General features: G+C 33.4%; 2 protein-coding genes across 2 annotated transcripts; both read right to left on the reverse strand.

The window, feature by feature from the left end:
- Positions 1-899: 899 nt before the first annotated feature.
- On the reverse strand, positions 900-7,420 carry LOC149392305 (uncharacterized). The gene is made up of 4 exons (XM_089620102.1): positions 6,809-7,420; positions 5,631-6,271; positions 4,679-4,922; positions 900-905 (listed from the first exon to the last, which is right to left on the reverse strand). Exons 1-4 carry the CDS (start codon positions 7,418-7,420, stop codon positions 900-902), a joined length of 1,503 nt encoding a protein of 500 aa, XP_089476228.1.
- A 5,636-nt stretch (positions 7,421-13,056) lies between these two features.
- LOC149392306 (protein RADIALIS-like 3) lies at positions 13,057-13,778 on the reverse strand. The gene is made up of 2 exons (XM_089620916.1): positions 13,510-13,778; positions 13,057-13,383 (listed from the first exon to the last, which is right to left on the reverse strand). Exons 1-2 carry the CDS (start codon positions 13,758-13,760, stop codon positions 13,362-13,364), a joined length of 273 nt encoding a protein of 90 aa, XP_089477042.1. The 5' UTR covers positions 13,761-13,778; the 3' UTR covers positions 13,057-13,361.
- Positions 13,779-18,692: the final 4,914 nt, after the last annotated feature.

Genomic DNA, 18,692 nt, shown 5'->3' on the forward strand with positions numbered 1-18,692 from the left:
TTTTTGGAAAAAATGATAATTTTTACTAAATTTATATATTAAAACTATATACTAAAATTATATATGAAAATTAAGTTAGAAAGTATATAATAAAAAAATATATATATACATATATATTATATGAGAGTTAGAGTAGTTGAAGAGAATAGGAGAATAAATTATATGAAAAATTTGTGAGTAAATAATGTGAATAAGGGTAATATTCATAGGAAAAAAAATAAGGGGTTAAAAAATACAAAAAATTAGCAAAATAGCCAAATCAAACGTTATGATTTGCTATATAACCAAAGTTTTGTAAATACTAAGTAAATAGCCACTCGGATGACGTGGCCCAATAATATGTTTTTTCATATCCGAAATTTGCCCTTGTTGCGTTTGAATTTTGAATTTATTTGAAATTTCGGATTATATAACTTCCCGATATATTTTGAATTTAAATTTCTGATATAAGTGTGAACAGGATTTAGTCTATTAATGTTACCCTTTATTTTAGGAACTAATTTGGACGTGGCAGTTGCAATTTATTTGTTTCCTATTATATATTATTTTCTTATATTTACTGCTTAATTTATCTTGTCTCGTTTTAATATTAATTTTTTTTTCCAACACACATGAATGAATCAGGTCTGTATTCTTTATTTATTTTTTTAATTATAGGCTATTTTCGCACAGGTTTTCATAAAATTACTATTGTATTTACGTATATTTACTATCACTGTTATGTTGCAGTTAAGCTTTTTGAACGTCAATTGATGGAAAACTATAATCCAATGTCAGGTGGTGTAAATACAGAATGTAATCAACATGATTTACAAACAGTTTTCGGTAGACAGCGTTATTGTGAGCGTCTTATTTCTTACGGCAGTTATTTTTGTTCTCGCCGTCGTGGTTGAGTCATATTAACCCTGTTTGCAGTAAAAACACGTTAATATTATAATTTCATTAGATATAACAAATTCATAACTTGACATATTCAGCAGTAAATACATGGAAATATCTTCGTCACAACTTTTTAATTCATAACAAAATCCATGTTTTTGAAAAAATCGAACCCAAAAACCCAGATTTATCTTTCCATCATGTGTAATTTTTTGTCGAAAATTAGTAAAACCCTTTTATTCCATAACCGCTACAAAAAAAATCATGTTTTCCTTGTTTTATTGTGCAAATCGATGAAGAAAAATTGTAAATACGAGTTACAATAGGTAGAAATCTATACATGCATACCATCTTAGGATAAATGAACAATAATCCACATATTCATTACACAAAGGAAGAATAATAAGCAATACCATCTTATTTTCATAATCGATGATGAACATTAGTAAATACGAGTTACAATCGGAATAAATTACACATGCATACCTGTTTGAGATCCCCTCGCCGAAATCGGTAGTCGGAGAAGATGAACGCAGATCGTCGGAGAGAGTGACGCGTTTTTGAAACTTTTTTTGGGAGAATTTTTTTTTTCTTAATTGCCGAGTGAAAATCGGTTGTGAAATACGGTTTTAAATCTGCAGTAATTACTTCCTCGATTATCGGAATCACGTTTTTATTTATTTATTTAAAAAGTCAACAGTTGTGACTTATGAGCGGGAAATCATTTGGGCTTTTTTTTTATATATAAATTTAGACGTGTATTAAATGATATATGGCTATTTATGTGACGACCCGACTTTTCGGACCGTCTTACTTATCTTACTTTTTAAAACTTAAGAAAATTTGAGGTAAATTTTTTTTAAACATAACTTAAAATATAAAGTTTGAAAACTCGTAACCTAAAAATAAATTTTCATTTAAACTTGATGAACAAAAACAACCAAAAAGTCGAAGTTGCATAATGGAAATTTAAAACCAACAAAATACCATCGTAAAATAAATACCATAAATAAAGTCGTAACCTTTAACGAAATTGAAAAACATAACTTAAACCATGAACAATAAAACCTTGAGTTTGGATTATTGCAAAACTGAAAGAAAAGCGGAAGTCTTTTTATTTTCGAAAACGGCAACCATAACCCAACCCTCTCGCTATCGCCGCCGCTGATCCACCCTCCTCACTTGTTCATATGTTGTTTACCTACAACACGGACGTAAATACATAGAGTGAGCTAACGTTCAGCGAGAATAACTATAACTCACAAAACATAAGCAATAAAACAAAAATGCATGAACCGGTTATTAGTACTTTAAATTTTAACCGCGACATGAGATACCCTATTAAAAGTCTATCGTATTTTAGTTCGGGGGTCCCCTAGAGTAGCCGTACCGATTTCAGTGTACACTTTGGTAACGAACCATGGGGCTGCGACCTCCCATAGTACGCCCCGTCACATACATAAACATATGATGAGGAACTCTCTATGTGAGCCCGTAGTTCGGCTCGAGAAATTCCTCTAGGTACCTCCGTAATTCGAGGCGGTACGACTCTCTTGCTTACTTAACTTATTAATCGTGTTTATTACGTTAAAAACATGAGCGACATAAGATAAAAACATACATGATAACATAGCTAGAAACATAAAACGTGTTATAGATATTCTAACACACAGCATAAGATAATAACATAAACTCACATATCGTCATATCATATCATAACAAGCACATTCCGAACAAACACGCACACACAAAAATTCACACAATACATAAATACTTCATATCACATAATACGTATTATATATATATATATATATATATATATATATATATATATATATATATATATATTTTTAACTAATCCGTGTTGCAGTGAGATTATTCTCACCTGGATATCGGAATTACGATCGAAGACCGTCGAAGGAAAATGATGCTCTTAATTACTCGGAACCTAAACGGAAAAGGTTGACTATTACTTATCAGGTAAGAAAATGATTTAATACATGACTTAGTTTCTGGAAATTTTCAGAAACGAGATCCGACGTGAAATTACTAAAATACCCTTGGCTATTAGGGTTTCGGAGAAAACTGAAACTCTGGAAAAACTTTTGTAAAAAATCGAGTACGTATAAAATATAATTTTGAGCACTTTTTGTAAAGGCATCACGGCCAAAATAATATTTTAACTATTTATTAAAAATAAAAGAAGTGCTAAGATCTAACTTTAAAGTTTTTGTCAAAAACTGTCTGCGCACTGTTTTGAAAATAATCAGAAAATATTCAGTATTTGATAAATAAATTTTTCGATTAAAGGTTTAGATAGAAGACATTTAAACCTAAAGTTTCCAAAAAGAATCAACACAAAACCAAATTTGTTGAATCCAAAGTAAGCGTTTAAAGTCTGAAAATTGGGAATAGGTCTTAAGTCTGTGCGCCGATTTGAAAATAATCGGAAAATATTCTGTATTTCATAAAAATGTTTTTCGATTGCAGATTTAGATAGAAGACACTTAAAACTAACGTTTCCAAAAAGAATCAACGCAAAAACAATTTGTTTGAAACCCGCACAAGCGTTTTAAGAAAATGTTTTCAGGGAATCCGAATCAGAGAGAAAAGAAAGCATACCTAATTGGAGCTACGAATTTTTCAAACCAAGAGAGGGATGAGGGATGAGGGAGAGAGAGCAGAGAAGAAGCGTTAAAAGAAGAGGAGGGGATGTTTAAATAGGGTTTAAATAAACCCTAAAAGCCCAAACCCTAAAAGCTCAAACCCTAATCATACTTCTAATATTAATATATTAATTATTATTATTATTATTATTATTATTATTATTATATAGGTAATATACGTGTATATCCTAACCTAAACTAACCTACACGCTTACTTAACTTAATAACTAACATACATATAAATATAGATTATATAACTATATATATTATATATATATATATATATATATATATATATATATATAATAAAAACATGTAAAAACACATTACGTAATCTATTATAACCAGTATATGATATAAAGTAATATATATAATACTAATATACGTTAACTTTACTTTTCTATAATATATATCTATATATATATAAAAGTATCTATAATAACTTATTTATAATATATATACATATATATATTATATCCATATTTTGTAATCTAAAGAGTATAGAAAAAAATCAAAAACACTCTAAAGCACACATAAAAATAAAACTTCAAAAACTACCACAAAAAAAAAAAATCATTCACTAGGAACTAACGTGACTCGAACACAAAAATTTTAGCTTTTTAATTAAGCTAAAAAAATTTGGGATTTCACAATCTCCCCTACTTATTAGAATTTTCGTCCCGAAAATTAACAAAAGTCGAGAAAAACATAAGAATTCTTACTTGGACATACTAAAAATCTCTGAAAAGATCGGGATATCGTATTTTCATGTCTTCTTCCCGTTCCCAAGTAGCTTCTTCTATCTTATGATTCCGCCATAGCACTTTTACCAAAGGAATCACCTTGTTCCTCAAAACTTTCTCTTCTCGATCGAGAATCTGGACAGGTTTCTCTTCATACGTCAAGTCTTCGTGAACTTCGATGTGCTCTTGGATTAAGTCGTGCGTTGGGTCAGGTAGGTACTTCTTGAGCATCGAGACATGAAACACATTGTGCACCAATGCTAACTCGGGATTCAGTGCTAGACGGTAGGCTACTTTTCCGATTCTTTCTATGATCTCGAAAGGACCAATGTACCTCGGGCTCAACTTTCCCTTCTTGCCAAACCTCATCACACCCTTGAGAGGTGCTACCTTCAAGAACACCAAAACTCCGACTTGAAATTCCAAAGGTCGTCTTCTCTTATCGGCGTAACTTTTCTGTCGACTTTGGGCAGTTCCCATTCGATCACGGATTTTCTTGATAGCCTTTGTTGTGTCTCGGATAAAATCTGTTTTCTCGAGATTATTTTCTCCCGCTTTAAACCAGTGAATTGGAGATCGGCACTTTCTCCCATAGAGAGCTTCATACGGTGCAACGCCGATTGAGGCTTGGTAGCTGTTGTTGTATGAGAATTCAATAAGTGGCAGCCTCTTACTCCAAGTCCCACCAAAATCCATGACACATGCCCTTAGCATATCCTCTAGGGTCTGAATCGTCCTCTCGGATTGGCCATCCGTTTGGGGGTGAAAAGCGGTGCTAAACTTCAGTTGCGATCCCAGCGACTTTTGCACGCACCTCCAAAAGTTAGAAGTGAAACGTCCATCGCGATCTGAGATGATGGATAGAGGAACGCCATGCAGTCTCACCACGTTATTCACGTATAACTCAGCCAACTTCTCCACGGAGTACGTGACCTTCATCGGGATAAACCTAGCAGACTTGGTCAAACGGTCCACCACTACCCAGATAGCATCATAACCCTCAACCGTCTTAGGTAATCCAACCACAAAATCCATTGTGATTTGTTCCCACTTCCATTCAGGAACTTCGATTGGCTGTAATTCTCCAGCTGGTCGTTGATGTTCGGCTTTCACTTTCTGGCAGGTAAGACATTTACTGACAAACTTTGCAACGTCACCCTTCATTCCGTTCCACCAAAAGTGTTCTCGGAGGTCTTGATACATCTTCGTGGAACCTGGGTGAACTGAATACGGTGTCTCATGTGCTTCGGTAAGAATTTGCATTCGTAACTCATCTTCGTTGGGTACACAAATCCTTCCATCGAAAAAGAGTACATCATTCTCCGAAATGGAAAATTTTGACTCTTGGCTTTCCAACGCATCGTCCTTCAACTTTGACATCTCCTGATCACGCATTTGCGCTTCCTTGATTCTCTCAAAAAGATCTGACTGTAAGGTCATATTGGCTAATCCTTGTGTGATAATTTCAACCCCTAAATTGTTGATTTCATCAGTGAGTTGAGGAGATAAAGCTCGCATCATCGATAGACTAGCCTCACCCTTCCTACTTAAGGCATCTGCTACCACGTTTACCTTTCCGGGGTGGTAATGGATACCACAGTCGTAGTCCTTAACCAATTCTAGCCACATTCTTTGCCTCATATTCAACTCCTTTTGAGTGAAAATATACTTTAAGCTCTTATGATCGGTAAATATCTCACACCAAACACCATACAGGTAGTGTCTCCAAATCTTGAGGGCAAAAACTACTGCGGCTAACTCCAAATCATGAGTAGGATAATTCCTCTCGTGATTTTTGAGTTGTCGTGATGCATAGGCCACTACTTTTCCATTTTGCATTAACACAGCACCAAGACCTGTCTTTGACGCATCGCTGTAAAAAGACAAAGGTTCTCCACTTTCAGGGACTATAAGTATTGGCGCGCTGGTGAGTCTTTTCTTCAACTCGCGAAAACTCTCTTCACACTTCTCGGTCCACTCATACTTCTTATCTTTCTTCGTGAGGGCGGTGAGTGGAGCAGCTAATGTAGAAAACCCTTCAACAAATCTTCTATAGTAGCCTGCTAAACCGAGAAAACTCCTGATCTCTGTCACACTTCGAGGCGGTTTCCAATCATTGACGGATTCTATCTTGGAAGGATCAACGGAGATCCCATCCTTAGAAACCACGTGACCAAGGAAATGCACCTTATCCAGCCAAAATTCACACTTCGAGAACTTGGCATATAGCTGATGTCGTCTCAAAGTCTGTAGTGCAACTCGCAGGTGTTCTTCGTGATCTTCGACACTCTTAGAGTAAATCAAAATGTCATCAATGAAGACAATTACAAATTTATCCAAGACGTCGCTAAAGATCCTATTCATCATATCCATGAAGGCAGCTGGGGCGTTAGTGAGTCCAAAAGGCATGACCGTGAACTCGTAATGACCGTAGCGGGTGCGAAAAGCAGTCCTTGGAATGTCGTCCTCTTTGACTCGTAATTGATGATAGCCGGATCGCAAGTGAATCTTCGATAATACTTTTGCTCCCTTGAGTTGGTCAAACAAGTCATCAATCCTAGGAAGCGGATACTTGTTCTTGACGGTGACCTTGTTAAGCTCTCTGTAGTCGATGCACATACGGAAAGATCCATCCTTCTTCTTCACGAATAAAACCGGTGCTCCCCATGGTGAATGACTTGGGCGGATGAATCCTTTATCCAACAACTCTTGAAGTTTTGTTTGCAGCTCCTTGAGTTCAGCTGGCGTCATTCGGTAGGGGGCCTTAGAGATCGGTCCCCTACCAGGTAGTAATTCAATCCCAAAAGAAATCTCACGCTCTGGAGCTAAGCCTGGTAATTCTTCGGGAAAAACATCTACATAATCCTTCACCACTGGCACGTCGTCAGGAGTTGCTTCTACATCCTTAGTCTTATCCACTACCGACGCTAGGAATCCATAACACCCTTTACTCATCAATCTTCTAGCTTGTAATGCTGACACCAACATCTTAGATTTCTTGAGTGGCCTTCCTTCAAAGGTAAACCCTCTTCCCGTTACCGGTTTGAAGATTACTCTTTTTCGGCGACAATCGATCATTGCATTATTCTCGCCTAAGAAGTCCATACCCAAGATGGCATCAAAGTCTTTCATTTCTAAGACAATGAAATCGATCCTTAACTCATGACCACCAATTATTATTGGTACTCTTTTTAAACAGTACTCTGATAATAGCACATCGCCAGACGGTAATGCCGTCCTGAAAACCTTCCTAGTTTTCACTACACTATCGCCTAATTTCCTAGCCAGTTCTAACGAAATAAAACAATGTGTAGCACCAGAGTCAAACAATACTAAAGCGTCAAAATGAGCTATAGGAAGCTGACCTGCTACCACATTCGAAGAGCTGGCTAGAGCATCAGCGTTGGTGTAGGCGTAGATGCGGGCTTGTTGTGGTGGTGGAACTTGGGTGGTTGGAGGTGCTTCTAAACGACCTTAAGAAATCTGTGGCCCTTCGATGGCAGCTTGCATGAAGTTAAGTCGTCCATTCGGGTTGTGCTGCTGATATTGTCCATTCTGAGAGGAATTTGATTTCGGACAATCCTTGAGAAAGTGACCAGCTTGACCACACTTGAAACAAGTCATGGTTCCCTTCCGGCACTCTCCAGGATGCATCTTCCTACAAGTCTTGCATACTGGAAAGGTTGTTCCCTCTACCTTGACCTTGTTGGCATTGCCACCATTTCCAGGATGACTTCTCTTCTTTCCATTCTCATTCCATTGTGGTTGTACCTTGAAGCCTTGACGGTTATGGTTAGGCTGGGGATTTCCTGTTTGGTTTAGCTTCCTGTTGTCGGGTCCTCTGCTTTGACCTTTCTCCTCTTTTCGAGCCTTGTAAAACTGAGCTCGTTCCTCCTTTACTTGAATCAAGTGGTATTCAGCTCGCATGGCACGTTCGAGGCAATCGGCGACTGTGGTAGGTGGCTGACTTCCACTATCAATGGCTAAGGCCAATTCCAGTCAGAATATTCCCATCATCCTCCTAACTCTTTCTGTCTTTGTTTGAACCAAGTGAGGACACAGTCTGGCCAATTGATTGAACTTACTAACAGCTTCAGTCATAGTCATCGTCCCTTGCTTCAGCTCCGCAAACTCCTTCTGCTGAGTGTTCATCGCCCGCATGTTGAAATACTTACTGTTGAACTCCTCAATGAAGTCTTCCCAAGACATAGCGCGTGTATCTCTTCTAGCAGCCACTGTCTCCCACCAGTATCGTGCATCCTTCTTCAGAACAAAAGACGCGCATATGACTTTCTCAATTTCCGAGATATTCATGAAGTTGAAGATCTTCTTCATCTCTGACATCCACTCGTCAGCCACTAAAGGATCAGTGGAACCTTCAAAATCTGGAGCTCTCATCCTCCTGAACCTTTCAAAAAGGTCATCAGCCACAACAACTTGGCCCATTTGAGGTACACCCTGAGGAGGTACTGGTGGTGCTTGTTGATCCTCTCCCATATTTCCATTCACTTGGGGGAGGTGGTTCCTCAACTCTTGTATCTCCACTTCTTGGGCTTCGATACGTTGTAGCAATGCAGTAACGAGTACCGCAAGCTCTGGCTGGGCCGCTGGCTGAGGTGCGGGGGCTGGACCGTCGGCATTCACTGCTGCTCCTTGTTGGGCGGGAAACGGAGCGGCATGATGAGCATCTTGCATTGGGACATCAGCGGCAACTCTGCCTCTTCCCCTACCTCGGCCTCGTGGCCTTCCTCTACCTCGTCCACGAGCAGCTTGAACGTTTTCCATCTAAGAAAAAAAAATTACGACTAAGATATAAACAAAAAAAAAGTACTAACTTACTTGAGTAGGGGGAAGCCGTGCGATCGATAGCGAAGAGGGTCGTAGGTTCGTTGCTCTGATACCAACTGTGACGACCCGACTTTTCGGACCGTCTTACTTATCTTACTTTTTAAAACTTAAGAAAATTTGAGGTAAATTTGTTTTTTAAACATAACTTAAAATATAAAGTTTGAAAACTCGTAACCTAAAAATAAATTTTCATTTAAACTTGATGAACAAAAACAACCAAAAAGTCGAAGTTGCATAATGGAAATTTAAAACCAACAAAATACCATCGTAAAATAAATACCATAAATAAAGTCGTAACCTTTAACGAAATTGAAAAACATAACTTAAACCATGAACAATAAAACCTTGGGTTTGGATTATTGCAAAACTGAAAGAAAAGCGGAAGTCTTTTTATTTTCGAAAACGGCAACCATAACCCAACCCTCTTGCTATCGCCGCCGCTGATCCACCCTCCTCACTTGTTCATATGTTGTTTACCTACAACACGGACGTAAATACATAGAGTGAGCTAACGCTCAGCGAGAATAACTATAACTCACAAAACATAAGCAATAAAACAAAAATGCATGAACCGGTTATTAGTACTTTAAATTTTAACCGCGACATGAGATACCCTATTAAAAGTCTATCGTATTTTAGTTCGGGGGTCCCCTAGAGTAGCCGTACCGATTTCAGTGTACACTTTGGTAACGAACCATGGGGCTGCGACCTCCCATAGTACGCCCCGTCACATACATAAACATATGAGGAACTCTCTATGTGAGCCCGTAGTTCGGCTCGAGAAATTCCTCTAGGTACCTCCGTAATTCGAGGCGGTACGACTCTCTTGCTTACTTAACTTATTAATCGTGTTTATTACGTTAAAAACATGAGCGACATAAGATAAAAACATACATGATAACATAGCTAGAAACATAAGACGTGTTATAGATATTCTAACACACAGCATAAGATAATAACATAAACTCACATATCGTCATATCATATCATAACAAGCACATTCCGAACAAACACGCACACACAAAAATTCACACAATACATAAATACTTCATATCACATAATACATATTATATATATATATATATATATATATATATATATATTTTTAACTAATCCGTGTTGCAGTGAGATTATTCTCACCTGGATATCGGAATTACGATCGAAGACCGTCGAAGGAAAATGATGCTCTTAATTACTCGGAACCTAAACGGAAAAGGTTGACTATTACTTATCAGGTAAGAAAATGATTTAATACATGACTTAGTTTCTGGAAATTTTCAGAAACGAGATCCGACGTGAAATTACTAAAATACCCTTGGCTATTAGGGTTTCGGAGAAAACTGAAACTCTGGAAAAACTTTTGTAAAAAATCGAGTACGTATAAAATATAATTTTGAGCACTTTTTGTAAAGGCATCACGGCCAAAATAATATTTTAACTATTTATTAAAAATAAAAGAAGTGCTAAGATCTAACTTTAAAGTTTTTGTCAAAAACTGTCTGCGCACTGTTTTGAAAATAATCAGAAAATATTCAGTATTTGATAAATAAATTTTTCGATTAAAGGTTTAGATAGAAGACATTTACACCTAAAGTTTCCAAAAAGAATCAACACAAAACCAAATTTGTTGAATCCAAAGTAAGCGTTTAAAGTCTGAAAATTGGGAATAGGTCTTAAGTCTGTGCGCCGATTTGAAAATAATCGGAAAATATTCTGTATTTCATAAAAATGTTTTTCGATTGCAGATTTAGATAGAAGACACTTAAAACTAACGTTTCCAAAAAGAATCAACGCAAAAACAATTTGTTTGAAACCCGCACAAGCGTTTTAAGAAAATGTTTTCCGGGAATCCGAATCAGAGAGAAAAGAAAGCATACCTAATTGGAGCTACGAATTTTTCAAACCAAGAGAGGGATGAGGGATGAGGGAGAGAGAGCAGAGAAGAAGCGTTAAAAGAAGAGGAGGGGATGTTTAAATAGGGTTTAAATAAACCCTAAAAGCCCAAACCCTAAAAGCTCAAACCCTAATCATACTTCTAATATTAATATATTAATTATTATTATTATTATTATATAAGTAATATACGTGTATATCCTAACCTAAACTAACCTACACGCTGACTTAACTTAATAACTAACATACATATAAATATAGATTATATAACTATATATATTATATATATATATATATATATATATATATATATAATAAAAACATGTGAAAACACATTACGTAATCTATTATAACCAGTATATGATATAAAGTAATATATATAATACTAATATACGTTAACTTTACTTTTCTATAATATATATCTATATATATATAAAAGTATCTATAATAACTTATTTATAATATATATATATATATATATATATATATATACATATATATATTATATCCATATTTTGTAATCTAAAGAGTATAGTAAAAAAATCAAAAACACTCTAAAGCACACATAAAAATAAAACTTCAAAAACTACCACAAAAAAAAAAAATCATTCACTACTACTTTATTAAAAAGGAACTAACGTGACTCGAACACAAAAATTTTAGCTTTTTAATTAAGCTAAAAAAATTTGGGATTTCACAATTTACTTAGTATTTACAAAACCTTGACTATTTAGCAATTTTAAAGGTTTGAGTTGGTTATTTTGCTAAATTACCCTAAAAAATAAAAGAATAAATTGGCCAGAATGAATGGAGTTCTATCCCATTTTCATTCCTAATGCCCAGGTTTAGCCTAGGGTCCAATCTCCTTTTTATTTTCTAAAAAAAAAATCTCTAGTCATTGAACAGTGATTTTATCTCTAAAGATCAAACCATTACTTTTTATATATATATATATATATATATATATATATATATATATATATATATATATATATATATATATAGCACAGCCACCCACGGATATATTATTGCCATGTTAAAATATTTAAAAATGATTTATCAATGAACTTATTGCAATTAGCTATTCCATTGGCTCATTTTAAGATTGTAGCTCAAGAGTTATTTTATTAAAAAAATAATTTATGAGTTCACAATAAATTAAATTAACTAAAAAGTTCATTTAATTTACTGCGAGCTGATAGACTATTTTTTAATAAAATTAAATTTTGACCACTTTTTTAATAAGAAAAAGTATAGACTGTTAAATTACTGGTCTAATTGTCACTAAATAATAAAAATCACTTTCTTAATAATATTTCCAATTGTACCAAGTTAACGAATTATAGATGATATAAAAGGAGAGAGCGACAGTCAGACCATCTCTAGCCTTTTCATGCCTTACCACTTTTTTCATAAAAAAAATACTTTATTGGTTTGCTAGCTAGCGACATGAACTTATAAACAAAGGAATAATGTTTTGTATATATAATATATTATCTACAAATTTTAGTCAATTTCTCCCCATCATAAACTTTGTCCCGATTTAAAGTGATTCTTTGGTTCTTATCTCAAACCTTTTTAGCTTTCCATCATCATCGTTTCACTTTCTTCCCAAAAATTTCGCTCGAAAAAACTGCAGAACATAATCTGATTTATTTTTCCACATTGGACGGTTTCAAATTCACCTGACAGCTAGCAAACGATTCTTCAATGAATTTATTAAGAACTCGCAATTTATATCTTGATCTTAATTATAGCACGTTTAAGGTCTCCGTATGTTGTTCACACATTTTTTTATATTTAGATAATAAGAAAAATCAAATACATTCATGATAAAAAAAAAAAAAAAAAAAAAAAAAAAAAAACCCCTTCAATCAATTGTGATACATATTCTGAGTTTTTTTTTTTTTTTTTTTTGTGAAGTATAAAACATAAAATATTGAAAATTAAACTTGCATGTGCTGAATAAAATTATAAAACTAAAAATCTTATAAAAAAAAAAAAAAAAACTAAAACGATACTGAATATAGATATATTTTTTTTTCTTCAGAAGATCTTAAACAGATATCAGCCGAAAGCGAAAGGTGATACATATAAAACATCTGAGCAAAAAAAAAAAAGATACATATAAAACATTGGTTCTAAGCAAAGCAAAGAGCAACTAGCTAGACAATAACAGAAAAGAAATAAGAAAAAAAGCGCACAACATTAGTCACATTTTGACCATATACTATAATCTAATTAATTAAAAAAATGCATGCGCATTCAACACGTTTCTCGCTCTTATTATTTCGCATAACTCGCATATTTTGGACGTTGTTCGCGTTCTTCATCACATCTTCGGGTTCCTAAACCTGCCAAAAAACAAAAAAAAAAAAAATACAAGAAAATATTCATATAAAGACTTATTTTGTCTTCATTCAGACATGTTATATAATACTTAACATCATGAAGGATAAAAAATAAAATAAAATAAAAACCTTTTTTCTGCGTCGACGTAGCTATTATTGTATGAGGACTTGGAGGAGCCAATCTTGTGGTAGTCGGGCAGAGGAATGATCTTGCTGACGTCATGGACGAGTTTGTCGTAGTGGCTCATGACGTCGTCAATGGTCTTGTTCCCTCCCACGGCACGTGCCACATTGTGCCACTTGTCAGGGCTGTCCTTGCTGTATATCGCCAAGGCGTTCTCAAAAAGCTTGTTCTGCTTCGGAGTCCACGAAGAACCCATTATAGTCTTATAAGAAGAAGAAGATTGTGTATATGAGTGACGTGGCTTTTGAAAGTTCTTTGTTGCTTTGTGTTGGTGTGTGGGAAATATGGAGTGGTGTTTGTGCTCTATTTATAATGGGAAGGAATTTGAAAAGTGGGTGAAAGAGAAAGGAGGTAGGTCTTTTTTTTATTGTATTTTTAATATGGATTATTTTGTTTTATGGTAATGTTATTTGAATTCACTCGTACGATGAATGATATTTAAAGTTATATAAGTGTAATTACGCCTTTTAAATTAATCAATTATTACCTTTTCTTTTTCATTTCATTCGCTAGCTTCATTTTATTAAAGATCCCATTTTTTTTTATAGGATAGTAAAAAATTATATATATAAATAAAAATCATATCTAATCTCAAACGAGATTTCAAGACATGTTTTATAGCTGGCTTTGCGTCGATTAGCAGCAAGCAACAAGTACGATCATAGTACACGATACCATTAGTTCACGCAGCAACTTATTTTATCATTCATGTGACAATATTTTGTTGCTATTTGTTTGTTGTATATGAATGGAATTGAACTTTCTTTTTTGGACGTTTCTTTTGTTTTTTTTTTACAGTACTGTTTTCTAATTTTGAAATCATGATTTTACGAGACTGTTCTTCACGATATATTAATATTATAATCAATTATTGTCCTTCGTAGATTTATCATAATCGTCCTTTATAGATTTTCCCTCTGTTACCGGAAGGAAATACATGCATTATTGCTCTATTTCCTTCATTCCTCTTAATACACATAACTTTCGTCTAAACAGTTATTATTGTCTTAATGGATATGCCAAGTTTTATCGTCGATTCATCTCACCACTCTAAAATTTTAAATTATATATCCCTTTTTATCTACATATCATGTAGAGAATCTTGCACAATCTAGTTGATGAACCCTAGATTTCTTCCATTGCACACCTACCAAAAAGAGATACACCAAACAAACCAAAACGCGGAAAAATAACACGACACAAGTTTTACCCTGGTTCGGCAATGTGCCTACATCCAGCAACGAAGATCGCAATCACTATCAAGTTATTTTACAAACTCTCTCACGCACGATTTCTCTCTTTGTGTTTAAACCCTTACAAAGATCACTCAATTGTGTTTCCCAAGTGTTTTCATAAATGACTAATGAAGAATGAAGTTACAACCAACCTCTCGTCATTCCCTTCTATTTATACAACGCATTAGCTCATTAAAACCACCCGATCAATCTCAACCGTCGATAATTTGCGCAGGAAGCAATGTCTGCTGTGATGATCCAACGGTCATTCTGCTTTGTTGATGCATACTTAGAGCCTCTGATGAAGTTCTATGACTGATCTTCAACATATCAAAATAACTATAATTTGGTTCAAACTTCAAACTTCAAAGATCGGCCTAACGTTAAAATCTCATCACCTTAAAAATGAGGTTGTGTGTTCAAACTCATCAGTCCGCATATTTGTTTGTGTGTAATATAGCTAAAATTAATGATAATAAAAAATTATTATCAACATAGAGATGATGATTGCATATCGGTTATAGATTTAATCATTATGATTAGTATAAGTAATGGTTCAATTTAGCCTAATGCATGTCTTATAGATTGTTATTATTATGTATTTTGTTGCTGCGATCTCTACGTCAATCGGATAAGAGAGAGAGAGAGAGAGAGAGAGAGAGAGAGAGAGAGAGAGAGAGAGAGAGAGAGAGAGAGAGAGAGAGAGAGAGAGAGAGAGATTTCATTTTTTTCATCTTTAAACACAATCTTTACTTGTTTGCAAAAGACACTTTAGTAAATTTGTTCAACATTACATTAACATCTTCGCACGTTTTCAATTTTGTTTTAAAGATAGATGGAATGAGCGAATTTGTAACAACTTAAACATTGCAATGGAAAAGATTCAGGGGCAAGTTGTGAGTACAGGTGTAACAATTGAGAGAGATTTTATGTAATATCATTTTAACGCTTGTTATTTCCAACATTATAAAGATTTTTGTAATATGTGGAAGTTCAAATTAGCAAATACTTAGAATTTGAACGAGCTGTTTTCAAATCATGCCTACTTTTTTTTTTTCTTTTTTTTTTTTAGATTTGGCATTTTTATTACAAATACACGTTTTTTTTAAGGGGTTAATTGATGGTATTTCTTTCTTGCTTTAAATATTCTTTTGTAATGGCTGACGGCGGCAAGTTAAACATCAACTAAACATTCACTCTTTTGTTGATTAGTTACATGTTTTTTAATTAGTCTAACGAGCGAGACAATGTCTTTTTTAAGCATCCATACTTTGTAAACATACTATTTTTATTTTATATAGATGGTCAACTTCAAATACCTAATTAAAATCCTGCTAACTATAAACTCCTAACACAACGTAGATGAGAGGGACAAGTAAAACAATTGGCCCCGCCGGTATTTAGAATCTTTGCACTTTGACCGGATATGATTTCTACATCCTCGCATCAATTCTTTTTAACTTTGATAGTTGGTATATCATTGTGTGACTGTGATATGTAATACAAGACCTCTATATATGATAGGGTCATTAAGAAAATAATCAATTTAAATCTTTAATATTGCCAAATAGCCAATATTTGGTAAATATTAAATAAATAGTCATTTTCATGTATTTACAGACGTAAATCTTAGATAAATAGTCACCTCTATATATTAGGCCACGTCATTATTTACTGCTATTTACTTAAGATTTACCAAACTTGACTATTTAGCAATATTAAACGTTTAAACTAGCTATTTTCCTAATTTTATGCATATGATATGTAGAACAATAATAACTATTTAAGCTAGATTAACATGCGTAAATTTTAGTTTCGGAAATATTTTGTTTGGATGAACCGGCTTCACGAGTTGGAGTTCTCTCGAACAATAAAATCATATTATATTAATAATTTTTATGGAAATAAATAAGACGATTTGTACATTTTATAAAATAAAATAAGTAGTTATGTATAATTTGAGAAACAAATGTACATAATTATTTGAAATTCAAAACTAGTTAAACGATCTCTTTAGAGCAATATTAGTTTTTCACAAGGTGGAAACAACGATCAAATACTTCTCAAAATACAACGACGAATGACAGAATACAACGAGGAATGAGAAGCATATTACATCAATTGATATACTATACGTTGAATAAAAGTAGTACCAAAGTCTACTACCGGACTACAACCAACACTACTAAATATACTACATTAGAAAACATGGATTTTAAGACATTCTCAAAATCGCACGACTTCAATAGTCTAAATTCTCGAATTGGCTTTTCAAGTCATTTAAAAAATCACTCCAATAAATTTGTAGTCATTTTGAAAATAACTTTAAAATGTTTATATAAAATAGTTGAGTCACTTCAAAAACTGATTTTAATATTTTGTATGTTTTAAGGCGTTGAAACACCGACTTAAAAATATATTTTAAGTCATTTTTTAAAAAAAACAACTTTATAAATGGAATATTTTATTGTAAGACATTTTATAAATGTCTTCAAGTATCTTTTTAAGACATTTTACAAACGTCTTCAAATACCTTCTTTATAAAGACTAAAAAGGAATTCATAACTTCCACGTATACAAATAAATTTCACATATGCATTTTGCTTTTAATATTTTTATAGGAATTTGGCGATCATTCCCAGTTTAAACAATGTTCTATCTCTCTACATATATATGTATATACTTAAGTGGAGCTTATTTGAAGTTTATTTTTTATTTTTTTTATATATATTTGAAAACATATTTTTTAAGAGTTTTGAAGGCTTTTTGTAATGTCTTAGAAAATATTTACATTATAATTAATGAGAATAGAAGTCGTTCTCTAGAACGTATTTAAATGATTTTTAAGTCATTTTTTTAACGTCATAAAATCAACTATTTATAGTACTGCATGAAAAAAACGAAAAAATTGGGGAGAGAGAGTTTTTGAAGTCTTGCTTCTGATTCAGTGTGTCCGAGTGAGTAAAAAAAACTTGTCTATATAGCCCAGCCACCCACGGTTATATTATTTCCATGTTAAAATATTTAAAAATGATTTATCAATGAACTTATTGCAATTAGCTATTCCATTTCCATTGGCTTATTTTAAGATTGTAGCTCAAGAGTTATTTTATTAAAAAAATAATCTATGAGTTCACAATAAATTAAATTAACTAAAAAGTTAATTTAATTTACTGCGAGCTAATAGACTATTTTTTAATAAAATTAAATTGACCACTTTTTTAATAAAAAAAGTATAGACTGTTAAATTACTGGTCTAATTGTCACTAAATAAAAATCACTTTCTTAATAATATTTCCAATTGTACCAAGTTAACGAATTATAGATTATATAAACGGAGAGAGCGACAGTCAGACCATCTCTAGCCTTTTCATGCCTTACCACTTTTTTCTTAAAAAAAATACTTTATTGGTTTGCTAGCTAGCGACATGAACTTATAAACAAAGGAATAATGTTTTGTATATATAATATATTATCTACAAATTTTAGTCAATTTCGCCCCCATCATAAACTTTGTCCCGAATTAAAGTGATTCTTTGGTTCTTATCTCAAACCTTTTTAGCTTTCCATCATCATCGTTTCACTTTCTTCCCAAAAATTTCTCTCGAAAAAACTGCACAACATAATCTGATTTATTTTTCCACATTGGACGGTTCCAAATTCACCTGACAGCTAGCAAACGATTCTTCAATGAATTTATTAAGAACTCGCAATTTATATCTTAATCTTAATTATAGCACGTTTAAGGTCTCCGTATGTTATCACACATTTTTTTATATTTAGATAATAAGAAAAATCAAATTCATTCATGATTAAAAAAAAAAAAAACCGTAATCAATTGTGATACATAAAATTCTTTTTTTTTTTTTTTTTTTGGTGAAGTATAAAACATA

The sequence above is a fragment of the Urtica dioica genome, chromosome 7, assembly GCF_054948205.1.
Source record: "Urtica dioica subsp. dioica isolate 48M chromosome 7, U.dioica_male_clone48M_v1_H2, whole genome shotgun sequence".
Classification (NCBI taxonomy): Eukaryota; Viridiplantae; Streptophyta; class Magnoliopsida; order Rosales; family Urticaceae; genus Urtica; species Urtica dioica.

Coding starts and splice junctions, on each gene's coding strand:
- LOC149392305 (XM_089620102.1), bottom strand. CDS start 7,420: ATGAAAGACTTTGATGCCATCTTGGGTATGGACTTCTTAGGCGAGAAT. Junction 6,272..6,808: donor ACCAACTCAAGGGAGCAAAA/GTATTATCGAAG, acceptor AAAGATAAGAAG/TATGAGTGGACCGAGAAGTG. Junction 4,923..5,630: donor GATGCGTTGGAAAGCCAAGA/GTCAAAATTTTC, acceptor ATACAACAACAG/CTACCAAGCCTCAATCGGCG.
- LOC149392306 (XM_089620916.1), bottom strand. CDS start 13,760: ATGGGTTCTTCGTGGACTCCGAAGCAGAACAAGCTTTTTGAGAACGCC. Junction 13,384..13,509: donor TACGTCGACGCAGAAAAAAG/GTTTTTATTTTA, acceptor GTTTTTTGGCAG/GTTTAGGAACCCGAAGATGT.